Source organism: Geotrypetes seraphini, chromosome 6 (genome assembly GCF_902459505.1).
Source record: "Geotrypetes seraphini chromosome 6, aGeoSer1.1, whole genome shotgun sequence".
NCBI classification, from domain to species: domain Eukaryota; kingdom Metazoa; phylum Chordata; class Amphibia; order Gymnophiona; family Dermophiidae; genus Geotrypetes; species Geotrypetes seraphini.
The window spans coordinates 86,239,443-86,264,973 of record NC_047089.1 but is presented as its reverse complement, the minus strand read 5'-3'; the positions used below and the strand labels follow the sequence as shown (position 1 = coordinate 86,264,973).

The window sequence follows — 25,531 nt, the reverse complement described above, 5'->3', positions numbered from 1 at the left end:
CTCACATCTGTAGCTTTAACCACTGTGTCACACTCTCCCCTTAATGTTCACATTGCAGGGAATGTGTTTGAAATATCTTTTAAATATATTCAACTCTTTTAAAATTTAGCTACCGTGTTTCCCCGATGATAAGACAGGGCCATCAAATAAGACAGCCCCCCTTTTTAGAAAAAATTGTAAAATAAGGCACCCCCCCCGCAAATAAGCCACCCACCGATACCTGCGCTTACCCGAATTGGGTGGTACGGTGGGTGACTCCGTGTGGTCCCTCCGTCTACCACGGGGGTCGGCAACCCGCGGCTCCAGAGCCGCATGCGGCTCTTTTCCACCTTTGCCGTGGCTCCGGTAGTGTGTCACGCAGGCGTGCATCTTACAAGTCCGGCGTCGCGGCGGGAAATAGCCATGCTGAGTGAGCTCAGCACGTACACAGATGAAAGCCTTGCTTGGTGATTGGTCTGGCGGCCGTGCCGCCGGACCAATCAGCAAGCAAGGCTTTCATCTGTGTAGTGCTGAGCTCACTGCTCAGCATGGCTATTTCCCGCCGCGACGCCGGACTTGTAAGATGCACGCCTGAAAAAGAAATCATCCTGGCCGGGGTCGGTGTCATGCTCCGGAGATCTACAGCCTTCCTATCTCCCTCTCCCTTCTACCTGCTTCCGGCCACATCCCCTGCTCCGCGGCTCTCTTCGGCAACTCAGCAGCAGCGATCGACACAAGCTTCTGACGTCGGGGCCTACCCTCTGCGAGTCCCGCTTGTTTCAACTTCCTTTTTCCACAAAGGCGGGACTCGTAGAGGGAAGGCCTCGATGTCGGTAGCTTGTCTTGATCACCGCTGCTGACAAGTTGCTGAAGAGAGCCGCGGAGCAGGGGGGTGTTACCAGGTGCAGGTAGAAGGGAGAGGGCCAGATGCAGGACTCGTGGGTGAGGGAGCAGAAGAGAGAGAGAAAGGATAGAGATACAGAGGGGACATGAAAGGGTAAATAAGGCATCCCCCCGAAAATAAGCCCTAGAGCATATTTTGGCCTTCCAAAAAAAATAAGACAGTGTCTTACCATCGGGGAAACACGGTATTAGTGGAACTAACTTGTTTGTTGTTTCAGTAGTTTTAATTATCTTGTGAGTGGTATGTAGCCTTTCTTTTTATTTTAATAATAATATTTAAACAGTGGTGTGAAGGGGCGGAATAGTGCAGTTTTGTTTCCTATTTAAAAACATCAAGGTCTGAAGTACTGCATTTGCATTTCAGGCTTAAGTTTCTAAATGGAGCTCATGGTACTTCACAAATGTTTATTTCTTAAGTCCTGTCTACATGAGTTTAAGCTAAATTGTGACTGAAGTAGGGACAAGTGAAATGACTTACACAAAGTTACAAAGAACAGCGGAGGGAGGGGATCAGAATTTTATTGATGGTTCTTAGCCTTCAGCTCTGACCACTAGGTTATCCATACTCCCAAACATCCAAACTCCATCATTGAATTGCAGAGTAGACCATATTGAAAGATGTTTAACCGTTTATGACATTAGATTGGTGTGGGGAAAGGGAAACGGGGCATGCTTTCAAGTTAAACTATTCAAATCTTTTAAAGGTCTAACCTTCATGGAATAAATACAATTTATCAATTTTTTTTTACAATCTTTAGATAGATCCTCAGAAGGCTGGTTTGAGCAATGAGACGTGCATATTCATATTATCACATCATCAGCCAAATTCTTCATAGGTTCAAATTTTTCATTTACTTTTTATAAACATTTACCTTAATTTTACTTTAATCAATGAAAATTCACTTATCTGCTTATCAAAGGCATTGTAAAGATCACCCCTCCCAACATGACCATGTTTCTTCAGGGTCAGGGATCCTCACTATGTTGAAATCCAGATACTTTTACTATGCCTTACTTTTCAGCTGCTTTATTGCATCTTTCATGTAATAGCCACGCTTAAAGAACACTTTGCGAGTTAGACAAGGCATCACATCAGCATGTTACCAGGGAGAAAAGGAGATAATCCCTGGACTGCTAAAATAATCTAGAGTAGAAGGCTTGGGTGTTTAGAAATGTCAAAATATGGATGAATGAAAATCCACCTGTTTTGGCAAGCGATGCTGTAGCATATTGATTAGACTGGAAGCTCAGGCTCAAGAAGAGGTAGAAACCTCTCCTGTTGAATTGGTAATATCAGAGCAGGAAATGGGTGAAAAAGGCATTTGCAATCGAGCGCTAAACCGCCAGCCATGCTAGCTGCTACCGCCTCCTCTTGAGCAGGTGGAAGTTTTTTGGCTAGCGTGGGGGTTAGCGCGTGATGAAAAGTCGCGTGCTGAAGCCGCTACTGCGGCTTCGTAAAAGGAGCCCTTGGTTACCCAGCAGCTCCTCTGAGGTCTATAGAAATAGAGATAGTGGGGAAAAGAGACTTGGTGGGTAAGAGAAGATGGGAGAGGGGCACCAAGATCATACCGCTGCCAGCTCCTGACCTGGAAAAATTTATTTCATCTCCCATCGGTGTAGGTATTCGTTTTATTTATTTAAAATATTTGTAGCCCTCATAATCCAACAATTCTAGGCGGGTACCAGCTTCACATACTTAATAAAATGGAAATAAACAATATACACAAACCTACCAATATACAAATACCTACCATCAGGCACGTGAAACACACAAACAATATACAAGCATTGACACAAAATTAACACATAAATCTAAAATTTCATGAGCATAAAAAAGAGAAAAAAAAATCAAATCATACAACCCTCTACAATGAAGGTATTCAGAAGCCTGTATATTCTGAGCTGACTGGATGTGGGTCCTGTATACTTTGTTTTCTGTACAAGAATTGTGTTTCAATATGTGTGATATGTTAACAGTGCTGCTTAACCTTCCCCTGGAGGCATAGCTTGCCAGTTAGTTATTCAGGATTACCACAGTGAATATGCATGAAATATATTTGACATTCTGCTACTAAACTTCTCCCTCCGTATTCGCGATGGATGCGGGCGGAACATAGTCGCAAATATGGAAAAACCGCAAATAACTTTATGTTTGCGTTTTTTTTTTGTATCAGCCAGCGGTTTTGTGATTAAAACCGCAAATAACTTCACTAAGCTTTTAGCAGCTTTCAGCAGGCAAGCAGCGACTCCCAGGGATTTTCTGGGTAATAGCAATTTTCCCAAAAAAGTTATCAAAAAACGTACTATATATTTAGTTTAACAGGACTTCATTAATCACATCAGAAGACACAATGGACAAAAATAATAAATAACAAAACGGAGAAAAACAAACCTCATACACAGGCAACCTGGACTATGCAAGTTCCCTAAGCCACCTGTATCATCACTGGTTTGAAAAACTCCCAGTCCGGTTTCCGCCCAAACCATAGCACAGAAACAGTCTTAGCTGCCCTGACAAACTACCTCCTCCACCTGTTCTCACTGGGCAAAAGCGCCCTGATACTTCAATTCGATCTGAGCAGCGCCTTCAACCTGGTCGACCACGACATTATGCTCCGGTGCCTTGACTCCATCGGCATCTCCGGACAGGTAATAGATTGGTTCACAGGCTTCCTAACTAACCGTACCTACCAGGTCCACAGTAATGGAGCCTTCTCCCACCATTGGCGTAACCCTTGTGGAGTCCCACAAGGCTCTCCCCTATCCCCCTCCCTATTCAATATTTACTTGGCCCCTCTGGCACGAACCCTAGCTGACTCAAACCTAAAATCGTTCATATATGCAGACGACATCACCATCATTGTTCCTATTACCTCACTCACTCTAGAAACGGAACAACTCATCTCTTCTATCCTCACCAAGTTAGAACTATGGACCTCAAAATTCAAATTAAAACTGAACTCTGAAAAAACCAAAATTTTCCTAGCGAGTCTCAACCATAAATTAACAAACACTTCCCTCAAATTGAATGGGCTAGATTACCCTATCCTACCCACCATAAAAATCCTTGGAGTCGTCCTGGACCGCACCCTGACCTTCGATGACCATACCAGTGCTCAGGTGAAAAAATGTTTCTGTACCCTATGGAAACTGCGCACCATCAAAAGTTACTTCGACCACCAAGCCTTCCGACTACTCGTTCAATCTCTGGTATTAAGCATATTAGACTACTGCAACATTATTTACCTTGGAACCTATAAAAATACCATCAAACGTCTAAGAATAGTCCAAAATGCGGCCGTCCGCCTCATTTACGATCTCAAAAAATACGACCATGTTAGCCCCTACTACAACAAACTCCACTGGCTTCCAGTAGAGGCAAGGATCATCTTTAAGTTCGCCTGCCTATGTTTCAAAACTCTAACTGGCTCTTCCCCAATTTACCTGTCTGAGCACCTTGAAATAGCAGGCCCCTCTCGCACACGAAACGCCCACTTATTCACCTTTCCCTCCCTAAAAGGCTGCCTCTACAAGAGATTCATTGATAAAACCCTAGCATTCCAAGCGGGCAAATGGAACAATTGCCTAACCGACCTCATCTCCAACTCTCCGCCCTACCACCTGTTCAGGAAGTCACTAAAAACCTACCTCTTCGACAAATTCCGCTAACTCTGCCTTCCTTCCTTCCCTACACCCTCCCGACCTCGATATGCCTCCATTACCTCTGACTTCGCCCTCCTTATCAAGCCACTTATGGCCACTCTTACCCAATCTCTGTTTTGATCTAATGGCCCTTCAGGCCTCCATAGTATATGCCTTTTCCTGGCCATATATTCAACATCGCTGTAAATGTAACACCGTTATAATATGTAACATCGCTGTAAATGTACAGTCTCTTCTTTAGTGTATGCCTTTTCACTGCCATATATGTAACATTGCTGTAAATGTAACAACGGTGTAATATGTAACTTCGCTGTAAATGTACAGTCTCTTTTATTGTTAACCGCATTGAACTTCCATGGTATTGCGGTATTCAAGAATAAAGTTATTATTATTATTATAAATATATAAATATCTTTTCACTTCAAAGGCTTATTTTTCAAAATTCATTTTGTCAATAGCAATTTTCTCCATGCATGCTGGGAAGCAGCGTTTCTCTCTATGGATGATGGGAAGCAGCGTTTTCTCTGTGCACGCTGGGAAGCAGCGATTTTCAGGGTGAAAGATTTGAAGCATCGATTTGGTGGGAGAAAGCGTGGAAGCAGCGATTTTCAGAGTGAATGTTAGTAAACATTAAAACTTTTTTTTTTTTCAGTACAGTAAAAAGAAAGGAACTTTAATCATGATGTAATTTTTTGGGCGAAGTTAGCATGCGAAAAATCGCGAGTGCAGAAACCGCGAATACAGAGGGAGAAGTGTACTTATTTATATAGCACTGCTAGACATATGCAGTGCTGTACATTAGAACTTTCAAGATACAGTCCCTTTCTCAGAAGAGCTTACAATCTACTGAACAGACAAACATGACAAATAGGGGGTTGGGTCTCCAACATAATGCAAGTTTATTGCATGCATATTCATTGGATTTTCAGGATCACCACAATTAGCTGAATGTGTCTCCAGGGTAGGCTTGAGAAGCAGAGCTGTAGACATTGTGATAACCTCTGGGGAGACTGTCATATGGTGACATGTAGCAACAAAACTTGGGGTGCACATAGGAGGTTCTGGAAGGAGCTTTTGCAGCCTTTGGTCAAGGACTGACTAAGCTAGATGAGAGAGTGGCTATAAAGAGGGTATGTTGGACTCCCAGGTGACTGTGTTTGAAGTTCATTGATCTGGAAAGAAATTATTTGATAGCTAATGTGTTGGTAGGAAGAGAAATAGGGATCCTTTATGCTACTGCTGAAATGGATGCCAGCTACTTGTGATCTGGAGTAGCCACTGTTGGTAACAGATTCCGAGTTTGGACCTTCGGTCTATTCCAATATGGCAGTTCTTATGGATGGACTGCTATATTACCTTTCTAGAGCAAGTTTAATACTGTCTGCATCTGCAAAATCTGACCATACTTTTTACTTATTGACTTTGTATTAGTGTTTACTTATTGACTTTGTATTAGTATTCAAAGTAAAAATTCCCCTATTTAATTTTTAATCTAATAAAAGTTTTTAAAAAAGAGAAGGTACACAAACACCCTCGGAGCGTCTTTCTTTTATGGGTACTATTTTAGAATTTTTTAAAAAAATGTACATAGTTTGTGACAATACAAAAATGCCCATGATGTTTCAGATCCCACCTCCCCAAGTATAGATAGCACTGCTTTCATGGTTACGCTCTACACATACCGTATATACTCAAATATAAATCGAGGTAAACATTTTTCCCCTCCAAAAAGGAGGAAAAAAGGTTGACTCGAATATAAACCTTGGAGGGGGAGGGAGGGTGTTAGATTACCGGTAATATTCAAGTGCCTTACCTTGCTCTGCCCTGCTCAGCTATGCTCTGCACCCTGTTTCCCCTCCCTCACTGCTCTGCATCTAGCCCCCTCATTCCCTCCCCTGCCCTGCCTTCACTCTTGCCTGTGCAAAGCTGCTGGTTAATAAGTTTCCAGGAGTTCTTGCAGTCCTGCGAGAACTCGTAGCAGCCAATTAGCTAGTGGCTCTGCACGGGCAGAAGCGAAGGAAGATTGCTACTGCTGCGATTTATTGCTGGACCTCCAGGGATATTAAAGGGCATGAGCAGAGCGAAGGAAGTTTGCTGCTGCGATTCACCACTGGACCACCAGGGAAACTAAAGGTACATGGGGGAGGCGGAAGAGAGATAACAATAATTAGAATTGGCTTGGACAGGCAGCGGGAGCGATCTCTCCTGTCCCGGCCACCGCTGGACCACCAAGTCTCACGGCAGGCCCGGCAGAGGCCTACAGACAGGTTCGGGAAGGGGGCAGTTCTGTGCTGACCCAAGTATAAACTGAGACTCCCATTTTTGTGCCTTTTTTTTTGGTCTCCAAATCTCTGTTTATATTCGAGTATATATAGTAATTTATCCCCCACAGAATCTGGCAGAAGGGGAACTATACAAGGTTTGAATCATTTGTATAAATCTGGATCCTATACCAAACCCAATCCATTGCTTGATACATGAAGGTACATTCCACACAATCAAAGGCCTTCTCTGCATCCAAGGATACAGAGAAGGCCGTTCTCAAAAAGCTCATTTTCTCTCCATACAATAAAGCACTGAAAATGACTTTGAAACTAACTTCTTTGGGGATTGTTCTGTAATTGGGGTAAACGGGGTTCGTTGCTCAAAGACGTTCTTCAAACAACACTAGACTGGCTTTTCATATGTTAAACTTAACAAAAGGCCATGGAAGATCCGGCCTTCTCTGTATCCTTGGATGTAGAGAAGGCCTTTGATTGTGTGGAATGGACCTTCATGTATCAAGCAATGGATTGGTTTGGTATAGGATCTGGATTTATACAAATGGTTCAAACGTTGTATAGTTCCCCTTCTGCCAGATTATATATTAATAATACTTTTTCAGAAAGTTTTCGTCTGGAGAGGGGAGTTAGACAAGGATATCCGTTATCTCCTTTACTGTTTGATATTGTTTTGGAACTCTTGTTATTGGCTCTACAGCAGGCAAAGGAGATTCAAGGTATTCCTTATACAGGTCAGGAATATAAGGTCTCTGCTTATGCAGATGATATTTTGCTTCATTTGAGGAATCCTGAAACTACCATTCCACATTTACTAGATTTGATTGGCCGATTTGGCAAATTTTCTGGTTATAAAATAAATTGGAGTAAATCGGAGGTTCTTCTGCTAAATGTACATTGTACAAAAGGATTATTTGATACATTCCCTTTTCTTTGGAAGGAAGAGGGTTTAAAATATTTAGGTATTTGGATACAAAAAACATAGGAAGAAACAATGAAAGTAAATGAAAAATCTTTATTGCTGAAGGTCACAGAAATGTGTGAGCAATGGAACCCATTACATCTATCTTGGTGGGATAGAATTCAAACAGTTAAGATGATGATTTTGCCTGTGGTTTGCTACCAAATGGTATGTTACCATTGTTTTTCCAGAGGTAAATTTATTTGGTTGAGTAAAACTGCGAGAGTTGCTTTAGTTTCTTTACAAAAACCAATTGCAGCGGGGAAGGGGGTAAATTTTCCCAATTTTTATAGGTACCATCAAGCCTATATAATGCATCGGGGTATGTATTGCATCTTCTCCGAGCTCATGGAAAATAGTCCATGGAAAATAGTCTGCCAGTTCTATGCTTCCAGGCAGATTTCCTGGGACATCAGGCCGCTCAGTGGTATAAATTAATATCTGAATTTTTGAATAAGAAATCAAAGACTGGTCTTCATGACATTGAGATAAAGCAGTAGATTTCTGCATCTCAATAACCACAAATTTGGACGTGGAGGATGAGATGTACAGTGTCTCCATCTATGAGACAAACATGGTTTTTCTTGTTACATAGAGCTTTTTGGACCCCCTGTTTGTTTACAGAAATTGGATAGTTCTAAGTCTAATAGATTCTGGCACTGTCATTTCGATGTAGGGACATTGGATCATTTACTGTTTTATTATCCATTGATACTTAAATTTTGGAGATCCATTTGGGGTCAAGTGAATAAATTATTGGAAAATCCAGTGGCATTGATGTACGACACCGTGCTATTTGGTAAGTTAATGAGGGCCAAAAGCCAAATATCTTCCCATAATAAACTTCTCTTTATTATGACAGGGGTTGCCATACAACTTATTTTGAAGAATTGGAAAAACTGGGATCAGTTAAATTATACTTTCTGGTGGGAATCTCTATGCCATGCTTTTAAAATGGAACGTATGATGGCCACACAACAGGGAAATTATAGGAAATTTATGGATGTTTGGAAGCCATTGACAAAATTCTGTAAGGAGTGATTGTTGATTGTGCCCTTTGATCATACACGTTCAGGGTGGGTGGGGAGATACTTTTAATTTGAGTGCAATTGTTGAATTTTTAGAAAGGGGGAAGGATATATGTATTTGTCATAAAATTTGATAGAATTTAAATGCTGTTAAAGTGTAAAATGTCTGTATACCTATGTTGCACTTATTTTTGGCTTTAAAATGAATAAAGATATTTAAAATAAAAAAATAAAAATCAGTTACTTCCATGTAGGCACTCAGACGCCATGTGGTAGAAACCTATTCTGTAATGGAACCTAGGAGACCATGTTCCTTATAGCAAAGGTATGTGTTGGGTGGGGTGGGGGCCACAACCTAGTCGGGTTTGGAAAATTTCCACAAGGAAAAAGCATGAGATTGATTTGCATGTACAACTTCCATTTTTATGCACATAGATTTCATACTTTAGTGTAGAGTTTCAAGTTTATTTTTAGCTTGTTGAATCGCTTAATTTAAATTGCTAAGCGATTTACAGATAAAAAATAGGTACAACAGAGTAATTATAAACTTATACATAAATTTAATACATTATCTTAAAATCAAACAAACTAACTAACAGACACATGAGGAAAGAAAGGGTAGAACTACAATCGTATATATTAAAGAGAACATAAATGGAAAATACACCAGGTAGGGGAAATCACAAGGGAATAAAAAGATAAAGAAAGTAAAAATTTTTATAACAATTCTTAATAAAATTCACACATCAAACGCATCTTTAAAAAGGAAACTTTTGACAACTGATTGAATTGTGGCTCTCAATTACTGTCGTTGCCCACCTGCCTTATAGAACACTAGATTAAATCCAATATTGACGTACCTAATATCTAGGCTATTGCACTTAAAGCTCTTTTTTTACAAAGCTGCAGTAGCGATTCTCCCATGGCAAATGCACTGAAGCCCGTAGGAATTGAATAAATTCGGTGCATTTGCTGTGAGGAAATTTCTACCACAGCTTTGTAAAAAGAGCTCTAAGTGTGGTCACTTTTAAATGCGTCAGGGACATATGTAACTTACATTTATACTGTAAGTGGGAGCTAAGCCTATTTCTCACCCATGCTAAGCCTCTGTGTATGCCCCTTTGCAAATAAGTGCAAGCATGTTAAGTGTGTAACACAGATAATGTGCACCCATATACACATAAGTGCTAATGTTAGTTTCCAATTGATAGGATTGTTCTTTGCATGACTCATCCAGGGTTAACAGTTACTAACTCATGCACCTCTTTTTCCTTTTTAAATACTAAGGCAAAGTAGTTTTTGTTTACTAATTGGGTTGGGAGATTGTGGAAAATTTTTAATCTTTAATAGAAACAGTTTCTTGTTTGTGTTAGTCTCTATAGAGCACATTATTGTGAAATGGCTTGGGTTTTTTCCAGACAATAAAATGGAGGATGACTTTTAGCAGCCAGGGATTTTGTAGTGGAAAATGACGTGCAGGTACCGCCTTACAACTAATAAGTAATATCAAAATCTTAGGGGTGGTCTTTGATGAAAAACTGACTTTACCATAATCATATTAGCAATATTGTTAAATCTTCCTTTTACAGACTTCGCCAAATTCATTCGCTATCCAAATTTCTATGCCCAAAGTTTCTTAATATACTAATTCATTCCCTGATTATTTTGAAAATTGATTATTCTAATGCTTTACTTATGGAAATAGCTCAAAAAGAAATTAGACATTTGCAGATCATTCAAAATACCTCAATTAAACTCATAATGAAAGCAAGGAAATTTGATCATGTCACTCCTCTTCTTAAGAAAGCACACTGGCTTCCAGTAGCGCATTGAATTCAATATAAACTAAATCTACTTACTTTCAAATCCCTGTTATATAAAACTCCAGCTTTCATTTACAAGTTATTGATCCCTTATACCCCAATCAGATCACTGAGATCTATTGACCAACATCTATTAGTTACACCCTCACTTAAAGTTATTAATACACGGCGGCACTTTATCTTCTCTGTTACAGCTCCTCAAATTTGGAACTCCCTCACTATTTATCTCAGAGAAGAAAAGAACTTAGATACATTTAAAAGTAAACTTAAGAGCTTTCTTTTCAAAGATGCTTATGATATTTAGGAGTCCCAGCCTATTTTTGCTTATTTTCGTAAGGCTACTTCTTTTATTTCTCTCCTATTGTTTTTTTACCATAATCTTCCTTCTCTCTATCATTATTATTGTATTTCATTACCCTGCCTTTCCCTTTGTTTTCCTTTTCTGTTTATTCTGTTAGTCGTTAATTTAATATGTTTTGTTCAGTGTCCATCTGTCTTTTATAACCCCTGTATTATCTGTAAATTGAATGATTTGTTCATCGCTTAGATATTTGAGAAAGCGATTAATCAAATACATAATAAACTTGAAACTTCAAGTGCAAATTTTACCTCGCCCACCAAACAAGAAACCGTAGAGGTGAAATGGTTCTGCATGTCCAATGTGATGTGTGTTTATTTTAATTTACCCCCTCCTTTACAAAGCTGCGCTAGCGTTTTTAGTGCTGGCTGCAGCGGTAACAGCTCTGACGCTCATAGAATTCCTATGAGCATCCGAGCTGTTACCGTGGAGACTGGCGCTAAAAACGCTAGCGGGGCTTTGTAAAAGAGGGGGGTTATTTATTTATTTCATTTTATATCCCGTCCTCCCCTTTATGCTTGTATGTAGTTACAGCTTGTCCTTAAATGTGCTGAGGCCTAGGGCAGAAATTTAAGAGAAAGCATAAAGTCCTGCTGACAGGCTGCACCAACTTTTTTGTTTTGTTTTGGGCATGCATGGGAGGGCAGAGCAAGTATCATAATAATCCCCCCCCCCCCTTCGGGTACTGACCCTGAGCATATGTTAACTACAGAATAAAACATTTTGTAGTTCCAGGTGTAAACAATTCCTAATGGTTTTTTTTTTTTTTTAAATGTAGCAGTAACTAGGCAGATTCTACCCTGATAGACAAAGATGTTTGTTTGTCATCCCTGACTTGTTATGGTTTCCTAAGGTCTGCTCTTCACTATCTCTGCTCCCCCAGAAAGTGTTCCTGAGCTGTTGGTTTGTGTAATTTACACTCTGCCATGCATATCCCCCTTCCTAAGTAATTTTTGCTGACATACAGCTCCTTGTCTTTTACCCCTTCCCCCAACAATAGTACATTCTCACTACTAAACTCCTACAGGCTTTCCACTAAATGCAATGCCCCATGGAGCACCCATCCTTACACATAGAGGTACCCCTTTAGCTCCCTGTGTCACACATTAGAGAATTCCAATCCAATCAACAGTATAACTACTCAAGACCCTTAGAAAAAGGTCAACTAAAGATCAAGAAGATCCCAGCTTACTCATAAGCAAAGGTGAAGACTGTATATCTCAAGTGCCCATAGCCATTAGAGAATGCCATGGGGACAAATTTGTCTCCGTCACCATAGGAACTCAATTTCCTCATCCCGTCCCTGTAAGTTTTGTTGCTGTCCCTGTTTCTGCCTCTTTCCTGTAAGCTCTGCCTAACATGATTTTAAAGTGTTTGAGGCTTGGGTAGATGAGGACAGAGCTTGCAGGATTGGGGCAGGGAGTTCCTGTGGGGATGGCGAAAAATTTGTCTTCATGTGATTCTCTATCACACATCATTCAGTTTGTGTGAACGCTTTTTCCACTTCCCTGGTGCCTCATTCTTATAACCTCTGCTGTTGTCCACAGCTACCTAAATGCATGTGGGGCACCAGATAATAACAAAAGAACTACACTTCTCTCTGCGTATTCGCTGTGATAGGGGATTAACGAACCCGTGAATACAGAAAAAACACAAATAACTTTTTCATATGCTATTCGCTGTTTTCTATTAAAAACCATTGTGAATATGGTGAAACCACAAATAAAATGGTGGGAGACCTGGCTTGTTCCTGAAGGAGAGGCAAAACACGGTGAAGAAAGTGCCAGAAATCAGTGATTTTTCTCTGTAAACGCTTGGAATCGGCAATTTCTCTATGCAAGCTGATGTAATTGGGGGGAGGAGCCAGCAAGCTAAAAAACATGAATAATCAAAACCATGAATGCTGAAACTCTGAATATGGAGGGAGAAGTGTACCCTACTGGGTCAGACCAAAGGTCCATCAAGTCCAGCATCCTGTTTTCCAAAAGTGGCCAATTCAGTTTACAAGGGCCTGGCAGGATCTCCAAAAGCAACAAGATTCCATGCTACCACCCCTAAGGCTAAGCAATGGCTTTGTCAAGGTCTACCCCAGTGTATCGCAAACTGTGTTCTGTGGCACACTAGTGTGCCTCCTGAGATTTCAAATGTGCCATGGCACATTGGTGAGGAGGAGAGGCGCTGACGCCGGCTGACTGCCTATAGAATGTGCCTCTTGTTGCGAGAGGCATGTCCTATAGGCTAGAGGTAAGAACATAAGAATAGCCTTACTGGGTCAGACCAATGGTCCATCAAGTCCAGTAACCCATTCTCATGGTGGCCAATCCAGGTCACTAGTACCTGGCTAAAATCCAAGGAGTAGCAATATTGCATGCTACCGATCCAGGGCAAGCGGTGGCTTCCCCCATGTCTTTCTCAATAACAGACTATGGACTTTTCCTCCAGGAACTTGTCCAAACCTTCCTTAAAACCAGCTAAGCTATCTGCTCTTACTACATCCTCTAGCAACTTGTTCCAGAGATTAACTATTCTCTGAGTGAAAAAAAATTTCCTCCTATTGGTTTTAAAAGTAATTCCCTGTAACTTCATCGAGTGTCCTCTAGTCTTTGTAATTTTTAACAGAGTGAAAAATCGATCCACTTGTACTAGTTCTACTCCACTCAGGATTTTGTAGACTTCAATCATATCTCCCCTCAGCTGTCTCTTTTCCAAGCTGAAGAGCCCTAATCGTTTTAGTCTTACCTCATACGAGAGGAGTTCCATCCCCTTTACCATCTTGGTTGCTCTTCTTTGAACCTTTTCTAGTGCCACTATATCTTTCTTGAGATAAGGAGACCAGAATTGAACGCAGTACTCCAGATGAGGTCGCACCATGGAGTGATACAGGGGCGTTATAACATTCTTAGTCTTAACCATCCCTTTTTTTAATAATTCCTAGCAACCTGTTCGCTTTTTCTGTCTGCCACCGCACATTGGGTGGAAGGTTTCATCGTATTGTCTACGATGACACCCAGATCTTTTTCTTGGGTGCTAATCCCCAAGGTGGACCCTAGCATCCAGTAACTGTGATTCAGGTTATTCTTCCCAATATGCATCACTTTGCATTTGTCCACATTAAACTTCATCTGCTATTTGAGCATCCAGTCTTCCAATTTCCTAAGGTCTGCCACTAGGGCAGTAGTGGATTCCCGCATTGGGTGCGGGATGGGAGTTGGTTCAACTATAAACTGAGATCCTCATTTTTGGGCCTAAAAATCTCAGTTTATATTCAAATATATACGGTACTTTTTCTACTCCACTCAGAAATTTTATAGTACTGTACTATATTATATTACACTAGTCTTTAAGCCCGTTACATTAACGGGTGCTAGAACATATGCGTGTGTGTCTGTCTTTATTTCTTTCTCTCTCTCTCCTTAGCCGCTTTCTTTCTTTCTGCCTTTCTTTATCCTTGGCTGTCCATCACCACCCCTTGCCTGCTCCCCCTGTCCATTTTCCCTTCCTTTTACCTCCCCTGTGTCCACCACCACCCCTTCACTGCTCTCCTTATGCAGCAGCAGCCCTTCTCCCTTTGTTTTACCTCCCCCCTGTCCAGCAGCACCTTCCTTCTCCCCCTGTCCAACATTAGGCCTCCGTTCCTTTTTCTTCACCCCCCTCCTCCTTCTTATCCCTATGATACACTTACCTTGCTCTGCCCCTGATCAGAGGTTCCCGACAGCCGCCCAGTTGCACCCATTGGAAAAGTTCCCACTGCTGCATCCCGCACCCCTCCTGATGCGGCTCCCGCTGTCCTTTGTCTGTCTCTGTCCCTGGCCCCCTTTGCCTGTCTGTCTTTCTGTGTATCTCCCTGCCTCTGTGTCTTTCTTCTTTTCTTTCTGTCTCCCTTCCTCCCTCTGTCTATCTGTCCAAAGCAGCATTCCATCCACCTCCATTTCCCTTCCCCCACACCAGTTCCCTGTGCACCTGCCCCTGTGTCTTTCTTATTTTCTTTGTGTTTCCCTTCCTCTCTCTGTCTGTCTGTCCAAAGCAGCATTCCCTCCCCCTCCATTTCCCTCTCCCCCCCCACCAGTTCCCTGTGCAGCAGCATTAGCGTTTCCTCTACCCCCCCCCCTTTCTCTTCCCGTGGTCCGGACTACAAACGTGGTGATTCCAGCAGCGCTTGCATGACATCATCAGAGACGCGGCAGAGCAAATCAGGGCAGTAGAAGGGCCCGAAGCAGCGTGTGAAGACTGATGCACACGCTGCTGGAATCGCCATTCGGGCCCGCGGGAAGAGAAGAGGGTGGGTGGCAAAGGAGGAACGGAGATCGGCGGCGGTAGGAGGAACGGAGATCGTCGTCTGGCTGCGGTCCGGCTTACGCTGCTGGAATCGCCATTCGGGTCCGCGGGAAGAGAAGGGTGGGTGGCAAAGGAGGAACGGAGATCGTCGTCTGGCTGCGGTCCGGCTTATGCTGCTGGAATCGCCATTTGGGTCCGCGGGAAGAGAAGGGGGTGGGTGGCAAAGGAGGAACGGAGATCGGCGGCGGCAGGAGGAACGGAGATCATCGTCTGGCTGCGGTCCGGCTTGTGTAGAGCAGGGAGGCTGTGACGTACTAAGCGAGCAGGTGGTGACGTAAAACGCGTACATGCACACTCGTGTTTCCGCGACGGATCAGGGAACACGACTTTTGAGTGCGCATGCGCGGCCTAGCATTTTATTATATTAGATTTCATTCTTATAATACATGGTAGTTTTCCAAGTTCAATGAGGTTTACAATAATAAGAGACCTGGCCATCCCTGAAATATTATTTCCTTCAACACCCTCAGCTGCAAAACTCCAACCTCTCTAGTCTTTCCCTCCATGTGAGAATTGTTCTATTCCCTTAATCTGTTTGGTTACTCTTCTCTGAACCTTTTCTAATCCTCTTGTCTTTTTAAATATGAGGCAACCAGAATTGCATATGGTACTCAGTGTGCATGGTACAGAGGCATTATTGCGCTCTTTTTTTTTTCTCCCCTATTTCCTTTTTAATAATTCCTCTTGCCTTTTTGGCTGCTACATAGTGAGTAAAAGATTTCAACACATCCATGATTTGACATGATTTTATGAAGATGGTGCTTGCAGGATAGCAGTAATGTGTATTGCAATAATGTGAGCATCACTGAGGCTTAAGCTTTGAATCTAAACCAGAACATGATTTGCAGCCAGCTTTTGGATGCAGAAATTGAACAGAATAGAGGAAAGCACGGTTGAAGATTGCACATCAAATCTTTTTCTATAAGTGCTGCACATTGCAAAATGTACTTTTTGAGTCTTACATTCATTGTTGGAATGCTGAGAATTTCTTCTTTAGGATAATATGAATGAATTGAATTATTTTAGCAGAGAGAAAATGGCTTCAAGCTGTCAAGGTGGTATGCTGTATTGCTATAAATACCTATGGGCTCATATTCAGATGCTGTGGTCAGTAATTTTGTAACATGGGTTTTGATGTTCAAACTATTTAAATATGTACAGAAGCAGTTGTACTGATGTGGAGAGATACTGGCATCAGTGATATTCAGCTGCTATCCAGTTAGCTACAATTATTAAATTTAGACTAGAAAAAAACATAACAAATCGTTATTTATATATCGTGAAAGTCTTTCGGTTCGAGGCGGTTTACAGGAAAAAAGCTGAAGAGAGGCAGCAAACTACAACACTCGAGAGAATATAAAAAATTATACGGAGCATATAGAACATAAGTAGAGAAATTTAGCAGGGTTTTATAAGGGGGGGTGATAAATAATAGGTAAGAATGATTATAATCTTGGAGCAACAATATGGAATAGGGAGTCGATTTAAACTGGGTTTGGAGAAGAGGAGCGTTTTTAGGATCTTTCTGAAGTGCATGTAGGAGGTTGACGATCGGACCAATTGACTCCATTTGGGATCTTTGGAAGCTGCTTTGTAGGGTAGAAGCCTAGTGATGAATCTCTTAAGGGTATAACATTTAATTAAGGGGAAGGCAAAGAATGATTGGGGTCGAGTGGATTGTCCTGGTCTGGAAAATGAGAACTGATTGGTGAGATAGTAGACCGTTTAGAGCTTTATAGAAGAGATGACAGAGTTTGAAAAGTACTCAGTTCTCAATTTTCAGCCAATGAAGTTTATGATATGATTGAATTTTTTTCAGGTTGAATATAAGCCTTACAGCGGTGTTTTGAATAACACTTAGTTTCCGGAAGTGTTTGCATAGTCCTCCTAAGTAGATGATGTTGCAGTATTCAAGGATGCTTGGGGTCAAAGTATTTTCTGATGGATCTGAGTTTCCAGAGTATGCAGAGTCCTTTGCGTGTGACATGGTTGATTTTTAAAAAGGTCGTTTCAACCTTAAATCACATAGAAACAACCTTTTTACTGGTCTAATTTAATTTGTTTAGTTTTCTGGATAGCTGCTGAATATTGCTGCTATCTGTAGAGCCATGTGAAACTCTTCTTCTCCATCCTCACTTTATCCCTTGCTGGATAGCACCAAGCCGGTCTGTTAGAATATTCAGGATAGTGTCTGAGTATTGGTGGATAGGACACACCCGCATAGTAGCAACTGCTGTATGAATAAGTGAGTTTGAATATCTGGTCCTTAACATTTATTTCAGCCCTTATGCAGGGCTGTGAGGTCGGAGTCAATAAAAATATACCAATTTTGGCTCCAGCTTCAAAATGAAAGCTAAACTGTTGTATGGTAAATGTATAGCTTTGTCTTGAATATAAAACAATGGTAAATATATTTCTTTCAATGCATTGAACAGGCTGGCAGATCAACCGAGCACCTCTTCAGCATAGTAAACAGCTGTGGCTTAGGGTAGGAGGCGCCTGGGACAGTGGTGCCCGCTGTCCTATTCTCAGCCCTCTGTCGTGCGTATGCCTTCCTTTCCCCTTATGCCTCTTGAACTTTTCACTGGCGCGAGCAGCACCTCCAACCTGCTGCCTGCTGTGATCAGGAAGTGACTTCAGAGGAAGAGCCGAGACCAGCGCAGCCAGCAGGTTGGAGATGCTGCTCGCGCCAGCGAAGAGCCAAAGAAGTATTGGAGGTGGGAACAAAGAGGAGAAGAGGTGTTGGCACCTGGGATAGTCTGCCTCCCTCTTCTTATGTCACCACTGAGCTTACTGCAACCCCCACAATACAACCAGCCTGCCCAGTCAAAACTGAACTGCAATGGTTGTCTCTGCATATTTTGTCAACAAAATTAAGTCTCCTCTAGGATTTCTAGGCATTCCCGTCCAGTTTCTAGTTGGTTAATCAGGAGTGCACAAACTCACCCCCTCCTGATACAGACATATGAGTCGTCGTTTTTAAACTAATAACAGAGGAGGACTTTGGAAATCCTAAGAGACCTTTGATCAACTACCTGCTCCCTCTACTTCTGAATATAACATCACTGGGGAATTGGCTAAAACACCTAGTCCCTTGGATGAGAAGTTGGAGAAAAAATAAATCAATGGGACAAAAAAGGGGGCTTTGAAGTAATGGACATCAGTATGAGCCTTTAATAAATCAACGAGAATCTCTGGCTCAGGCAAAATCTCAAAGGTGGCCAGCACCAGACACAGGTCTAGATGAGAATTGCCTCATACATCATGTAGTCCAAAGAACAATTAATAAGCCGGTGAATAAAAATACACTCCCAATGAAAAAGTTCAAACTTGTACACCAAAGGAAAAGGATGAAAAAGGCACAATAATACATACACTCCCTCAAAAACTACCTAATAAATAACACAATACCATACAATACAATACAAAATATATGAAGTGCATGATGAATAAATAACAATAAAAATAACTAATTCTAAAGTGCAATTCTGAAAAAGAGCAAATTCAATAGAAAGCTGGAAGGTTAAATACAAAGGGCCTGATTCTCTAAAAGTGCGTCCCGATTTTAGGCAGCTGTAGGCGTCCTACAGCTGTCTAATCAGCCAATCGGGATGCACGTTTTAAAAAAAAAATGCTCCCCAGGCAGGCCGCCTATATTGAAGGCGAGGCCCGCAAGACACCTAGGCCCTGATTCTTAATAGGACGCCCGGGAGAGGCGTCCTATTCAGAATCGGCCTAAACTAAACCCCGATTCTGTAACCGGCGTCCATGTTACAGACGCGGGTTAGAGAAACAGGTTAGATTAGACACGGCCCGCTACACTTATCGCGGCAAGGGATTCTCTCTGCCGCTATAAGTATAGCGGGCCGCGGCCCCCTGACCAGGAGGGTGCCCAAACCCTCTGCCCGAAGACGCACCCCCCCCGACCGCCCCCCCCCGACACTACCGATCCCCCCCCCCCCGACAATATCGATAGCTGGCAGGAGGGTGCCCAATCCCTCCTGCCCAAAGACGCACCCCCCCGGCGCTAACCCCCCCAAACCTCCACTCCACCAAACCTGTTCTTAGAAGGGTCTTGCACGTCTTGAGCCGGCAGGCACGCCTCGCCTCGTCGAAATGAAGCGGGCACGCCCCTTCCTGGCCCATCCCGCCGAAGTCTAAGGTCTGATTGGCCAATCAGGCCTTAGATTAAGTGGGGATGGGCGGACTCACTATGCCTAAGGCCTGATTGGTCCAGGCTTCTAGAGCCTGGGCAAATCAGGCCTTAGGCTTCGGCGGGATGGGCCGGGAAGGGGCGGGCCCGCTTCATTTCGACGAGACGAGGCGTGCCTACCGGCTCAAGACGTGCAAGACCCTTCTAAGAACAGGTTTGGTGGAGTGGAGGTTTGGGGGGGGTTAGCGCCGGGGGGGGGGTGCGTCTTCGGGCAGGAGGGATTGGGCACCGTCCTGCCAGCTATCGATATTGTCGGGGGGGGGATCGGTAATGTTGGGGGGGGGGTCGGGGGGCGGTCGGGGGGTGCGTCTTCGGGCAGAGGGTTTGGGCACCCTCCTGGTCAGGGGGCCGCGGCCCCTATACTTATAGCGGCAGAGAGATCCCTTGCCGCGATAAGTATAGCGGCCGCGTCTACTTACAATGTAGGCCAGCATTTTGCTGGCCTACATTTTAAGCTTCTCCTCTACTAGGGAGACACGTAGGGCCGCCTAGGTTCAGCCTAAGGCCCGCCTAAGGCCCTTAGACGAGCTTAGGCATCTTGCGGGTCTCCCTAGGCTCCCGGAGGTGCCTTCAGGCTTGCCTGGGGAGCATTTTTTTTTTTTAAACGTGCATCCCGATTGGCTGATTAGACAGCTGTAGGACGCCTAAAATCGGGATGCACTTTAGAGAATCAGGGCCAAAATGCATTAGCTCACTAGTAGTTCATAAATAATGCTGATAGCCAAAGACTCTATAAAACAGATGTGAATGTGAATATAAAGTGCAAGTGCAAATACTTACTAACAATTCCTAACAATTCATACAATGTCGTATAATATCATACTAAGAAAAAATGATAAGGCCTAATAAGACCTAATACAGCCCAATATGTGACTCGAAAATGAAAAAGAAAAGGAATCACTGAAACAATGAACAATTCAAATCCAAAACACCACTGAAAAGGAAAAAGAAAAAATAGCACCAAAATTAGCAGCACATGTAATAGCGGAAACACTTCAACAAAGATAGTGCAGCAGGTACCTCATAGAAGGTGCTACAAAAAAATCACAAATTTATTTCTTTCTAAAGGGCAACGATAAACAGCATTTAAAAAGGGCAGTGGTATGTTGTTTTTTTGGATGAGAATGGGGTATAAAGATAGACGATATGGACAATCAAATATATTTTGGATGTATTTTTTTGAGAATGGACTTTGGACGTTTCTGACTTTGGGCGACTAGCGCCTTAGGCCCAAAACGGACTTAGATGTTTTTTTAAATTATGCTGCTCTGTGTGTTTAAGGCCCATTTCTGCGGGCTGCAGTACAGTTTCCTACGCTGACTTCTAGGTTTGAGAGTTTTTGGCTTAAGTAAAGGGCAATATACAATATTTAGAAGTGATTAAAAAAATTTGTTTTTCAAAAAGTTTGGAACTTGTTAGACTCTTATTGAGCAGTAGATGAATAACTTGTGGGGAAACCTAGCTATATAATGGTCTTGGGGTGGGGGATTGTTGTATTCTGATGTAGTATGATTGTACTAATATTTCTTACAAATATTCAATAAAAATATTTAAACAGTAGAAGTGATTTTTAAGCTTTATAAATATTTTAAGGGTCATCTGTGCTGGCGCATATATGACTCTGGAATTGCTGGGTTGGAATCAGAAGGTTCTTCAGAAAGCAGTAGGATCAGTGTCAACAAATGTGGTGTTTGGCTGGATACAATCCAGCAAGATGGTAAGGTAAAAGCAAGAAATAAAACAAAACCTAGGGCTCCTTCTACAAAGGTGCGCTAGCGTTTTTAGCGCACGTACCGGATTAGCGTGCGCTACCCGAAAAACTACTGCCTGCTCAAGAGGAGGCGGTAGCGGCTAGTGCGCGTGGCATTTTAACGCGCGTGTTAAGGCCCTAACACACCTTTGTAAAAGGAGCCCCTGGTAACATCAGTTAACTGGGTAACTAGATTGGTATTTGCAAGTTACAGTTCCCTAGAAACTTAGTGCCAACGGGTTGGTAGTGTTAAGCTATCATGGCTGTAAAAACCCTTGGGTTCTTAAAGTTTGGAACCTATTCTAGCTTAAGAACCCAGTGACATGGCAAGTGGAGAGTGATTGTCAACACATGTTGCTTGGGTATTTTTATGCAGTACTATATGTTATACAGTTGCAATAGCATGGAATCGTAGCTGTTTCTAGGAAGTGCTGGATGGAGTAAAACAATCTTCAGATTGGGTAAATTAGAATCAAACTTCCCCTACACAGGGTCCTTCATTTTATGCCTGCTCCATTGACTCATGGCTTCTGTGGACATGTACTGTATATTAAGTCTTCTTTAAAGCTGTGAAGGACCTTGTGTTCTGAGTTACTGGGAGGTGAAATTTTAGGCCGTTCTTTGGAGCTATAATTGTGGCTCAAAAAAATCCATTTTAAAAACATGCAGTTGGGGACGATCAGGGGATTTGCTTGTGGTGGATGTGTTGAGACTTTTTTTTTTTTTTTTTTTTAGGAATGTTTTGTTGCACAGTTGAATGTACGAAGGGATGAGTTGCAAATTTTCCAGAAAGTGAGCTGGCAACAGAATAGGAAAGCAAACCACAGAATAATTCTGAAGGAAGATGTTATGAAAATGCTGAATCTGGAAAATGATGGGTGAAGCTATATTTAATTTAATTTGCCAGAGAAGTCTAAATGGAAAAATATTGGCATGCCTGAGATGCCCGTGCCAGAGTCTTGCAAGAGGCAGCACTGAGATTTTCTACAGCTTAAGACAGTAGCAGGATCTTGGTGCTATACTGTTTACATTGGAAAAATTCCAGTAGGTGATTTTTCACTTAACATCAAAGGTTATGATTAACTCTTTGAATACTTGTAGCTTAGATAGAGAGGAGGAGAAAGAGTTGCCTAGAAAACTGGGACATGTTAATTCCTAGTTCTTTTCTTTTTTTTGTGGTAACATTTTTTTCTTCTGCTTGTTCTAGTATATTACTTCAATTACATTTTCTTGTTAAACTGTGTACAGTGAAAACTCCTTGCTACACAATCTTTATAAGTTGCAAAATCACTTAATACACGGTAAGACCATGTCCCTCAACTGAAGACTTTAACACACAGATCCATTAAGGTGCGGACTTGCATTTCCTTTTCTCATCTGTTGAACCAGTTTCATCCTGTGCAGTACTTTTCAAAATGGCTGCAACGCAGCCTCAGGCTACATGTATTGTACTCTACTGTTATTTTGAACTCTCATGACAGTTATATATAGTGTTATACATGCTAACAAAAATTCTTCACTGGCGTCCACTAGGTTTATTATTTCATGGTTAGAAGAATCTTCTTATCTCGTGACTGCTTAATGTGTGGTCATGACTACATATGTCCCCTGTTAATGGTGTGTTAATGAGTCCTCACTGTAGTAAAGGTTTGTTTTTTGTTTTTGTTTTTTTGTTAGGTACAACTTTTGCTCATTCGTATTATAATTAGAGATCCTCTGTGTTCATCCCACATTTGTTTAAAATTCCATCACAGTTTTCCTCTCCACCACTTCCCTCATAGAAACACAGAGTATGACGGCAGAAAAGGGCCAGCGGCCCAACAAGTGTGCCCACTCAAGAACCCTCCCTCCTTTGAGATTCTATCTTTTAAGAATAACTCTGCAGCAATCCTACCTGTTTGTCCCAACGTCTCTTGAAGTCGAGCAGGTTACTGGCCTCGACTACCTGGTGTGGAAGACCATTCCATCGATCAATCACCCTTTCGGTGAAGAAGTATTTCCTAGTGTCACCGTGAAATCTTCCCCCCTTAAGTTTTAGCGGATGCCCTCTTGTCGCTGTGGGACCTGTAAGAAAAAAGATTTCTTCCTCCACCTCAATGCGGCCTGTGATGTATTTGAATGTTTCTATCATGTCCCCCCTTTCTCTGCGCTCTTCGAGAGAGTATAAGTGCAGTCTGCTCAGACGCTCTTCGTATGGAAGATCTTTAAGTCCCAAGACCATCCTAGTGGCCATTCTCTGAATCGATTCAATTCTCTTCACATCCTTTTGATAGTGTGGCCTCCAAAACTGGACACAGTACTCCAGAAAGGTTTCCCTCAGAAAGGCATATCAGGCATCCACCACCCTCTCCGTGAAAAAGAATTTCCTAACATTACTCATCGTCTACCACACCTCAACCTCAATTTATGTCCTCTAGTTTTACCAATTTCCCTTCTCTGGAAAAGATTTGATCCTATATTAATACCTTTCAAATATGTAAATGTCTATATCATATCACCCCTGTCCTTCCTCTCCTGCAGAGTATATATGTTGAGGTCTTCTAGTGTCTTCTCGTATTTCTTTTGGTGCAAACCCCCTACCATATTTTTTTTTTTGTCGCTTTCTTCTGGACCTCTTCAAGTCTTCATATATCCTTGGCCAGATAATAGCCTCTAAAACTGAAGACAATACTCCCAAGTAGGGCCTCGTCAACAACCTGTACAGGAGTATCACCTCTGTTCTAATGCTATTTATGCGGGAGACAGCGTATCCAGATTGTTCCCGAAGAGAGGCAGCGTGGGAGCCCTGCTCCGCCCCTCTCCCTGACCGAAAGGGAACATTTAAAAGAGCACAGCAGCCAGCCGGGCCCCCTTTCAGGCCACCAGCGGGAGACAGCGTATCCAGATTGTTCCCGAAGAGAGGCAGCGTGGGAGCCCTGCTCCGCCCCTCTCCCTGACCGAAAGGGAACATTTAAAAGAGCACAGCAGCCAGCCGGGCCCCCTTTCAGGCCACCAGCGGGAGACAGCGTATCCAGATTGTTCCCGAAGAAAGGCAGCGTGGGAGCCCTGCTCCGCCCCTCTCCCTGACCGAAAGGGAACATTTAAAAGAGCACAGCAGCCAGCCGGGCACCCTTTCAGGCCACCAGCGGGAGACAGCGTATCCAGATTGTTCCCGAAGAAAGGCAGCGTGGGAGCCCTGCTCCGCCCCTCTCCCTGACCGAAAGGGAACATTTAAAAGAGCACAGCAGCCAGCCGGGCCTCCTTTCAGGCCACCAGCGGGAGACAGCGTATCCAGATTGTTCCCGAAGAGAGACAGCGTGGGAGCCTTGCTCCGCTCCTCTCCCTGACCAAAAGGGAACATTTAAAAGAGCACAGCAGCCAGCTGGGCCCCCTTTCAGGCCACCAGCGGGAGACAGCGTATCCAGATTGTTCCCGAAGAGAGGCAGCGTGGGAGCCCTGATCCGCCCCTCTCCCTGACCGAAAGGGAACATTTAAAAGAGCACAGCAGCCAGCCGGGCCTCCTTTCAGGCCACAAGCGGGAGACAGCTTATCCAGATTGTTCCCGAAGAGAGGCAGCGTGGGAGCCTTGCTCCGCTCCTCTCCCTGAACAAAAGGGAACATTTAAAAGAGCACAGCAGCCAGCCGGGCCCCCTTTCAGGCCACCAGCGGGAGACAGCATATCCAGATTGTTCCCGAAGAGAGGCAGCGTGGGAGCCCTGCTCCGCCCCTCTCCCTGACCGAAAGGGAACATTTAAAAGAGCACAGCAGCCAGCCGGGCCTCCTTTCAGGCCACCAGCGGGAGACAGCGTATCCAGATTGTTCCCGAAGAGAGGCAGCGTGGGAGCCTTGCTCCGCTCCTCTCCCTGACCAAAAGGGAACATTTAAAAGAGCACAGCAGCCAGCCGGGCCCCCTTTCAGGCCACCAGTGGGAGACAGCGTATCCAGATTGTTCCCGAAGAGAGGCAGCGTGGGAGCCCTGCTCCGCCCCTCTCCCTGACCGAAAGGGAACATTTAAAAGAGCACAGCAGCCAGCCGGGCCTCCTTTCAGGCCACCAGCGGGAGACAGCGTATCCAGATTGTTCCCGAAGAGAGGCAGCGTGGGAGCCTTGCTCCGCTCCTCTCCCTGACCAAAAGGGAACATTTAAAAGAGCACAGCAGCCAGCCGGGCCCCCTTTCAGGCCACCAGCGGGAGACAGCGTATCCAGATTGTTCCCGAAGAGAGGCAGCGTGGGACAGCGTATCCAGATTGTTCCCGAAGAG

At 43.2% G+C, this 25,531-nt stretch overlaps 1 protein-coding gene across 5 annotated transcripts in view; it reads left to right on the top strand.

Annotated features, from left to right (window-relative positions):
• The window catches only part of SLAIN1 (SLAIN motif family member 1), a 143,934-nt gene that overhangs the window by 11,484 nt on the left and 106,919 nt on the right, over window positions 1–25,531 (top strand). For 2 of the 5 annotated variants that reach the window (XM_033947556.1, XM_033947555.1), the window contains exon 2: window positions 22,028–22,170. The exons of 2 other annotated variants lie outside the window; for them this stretch is intronic. In XM_033947556.1, coding sequence (XP_033803447.1) covers window positions 22,142–22,170 — 29 coding nt within the window. In that variant the 5' untranslated portion in view covers window positions 22,028–22,141. Of the gene's footprint in view, window positions 1–22,027; window positions 22,171–22,192; window positions 22,337–25,531 lie in introns of those variants that run through there. One more of the 5 variants, XM_033947557.1, reaches the window with a different exon arrangement.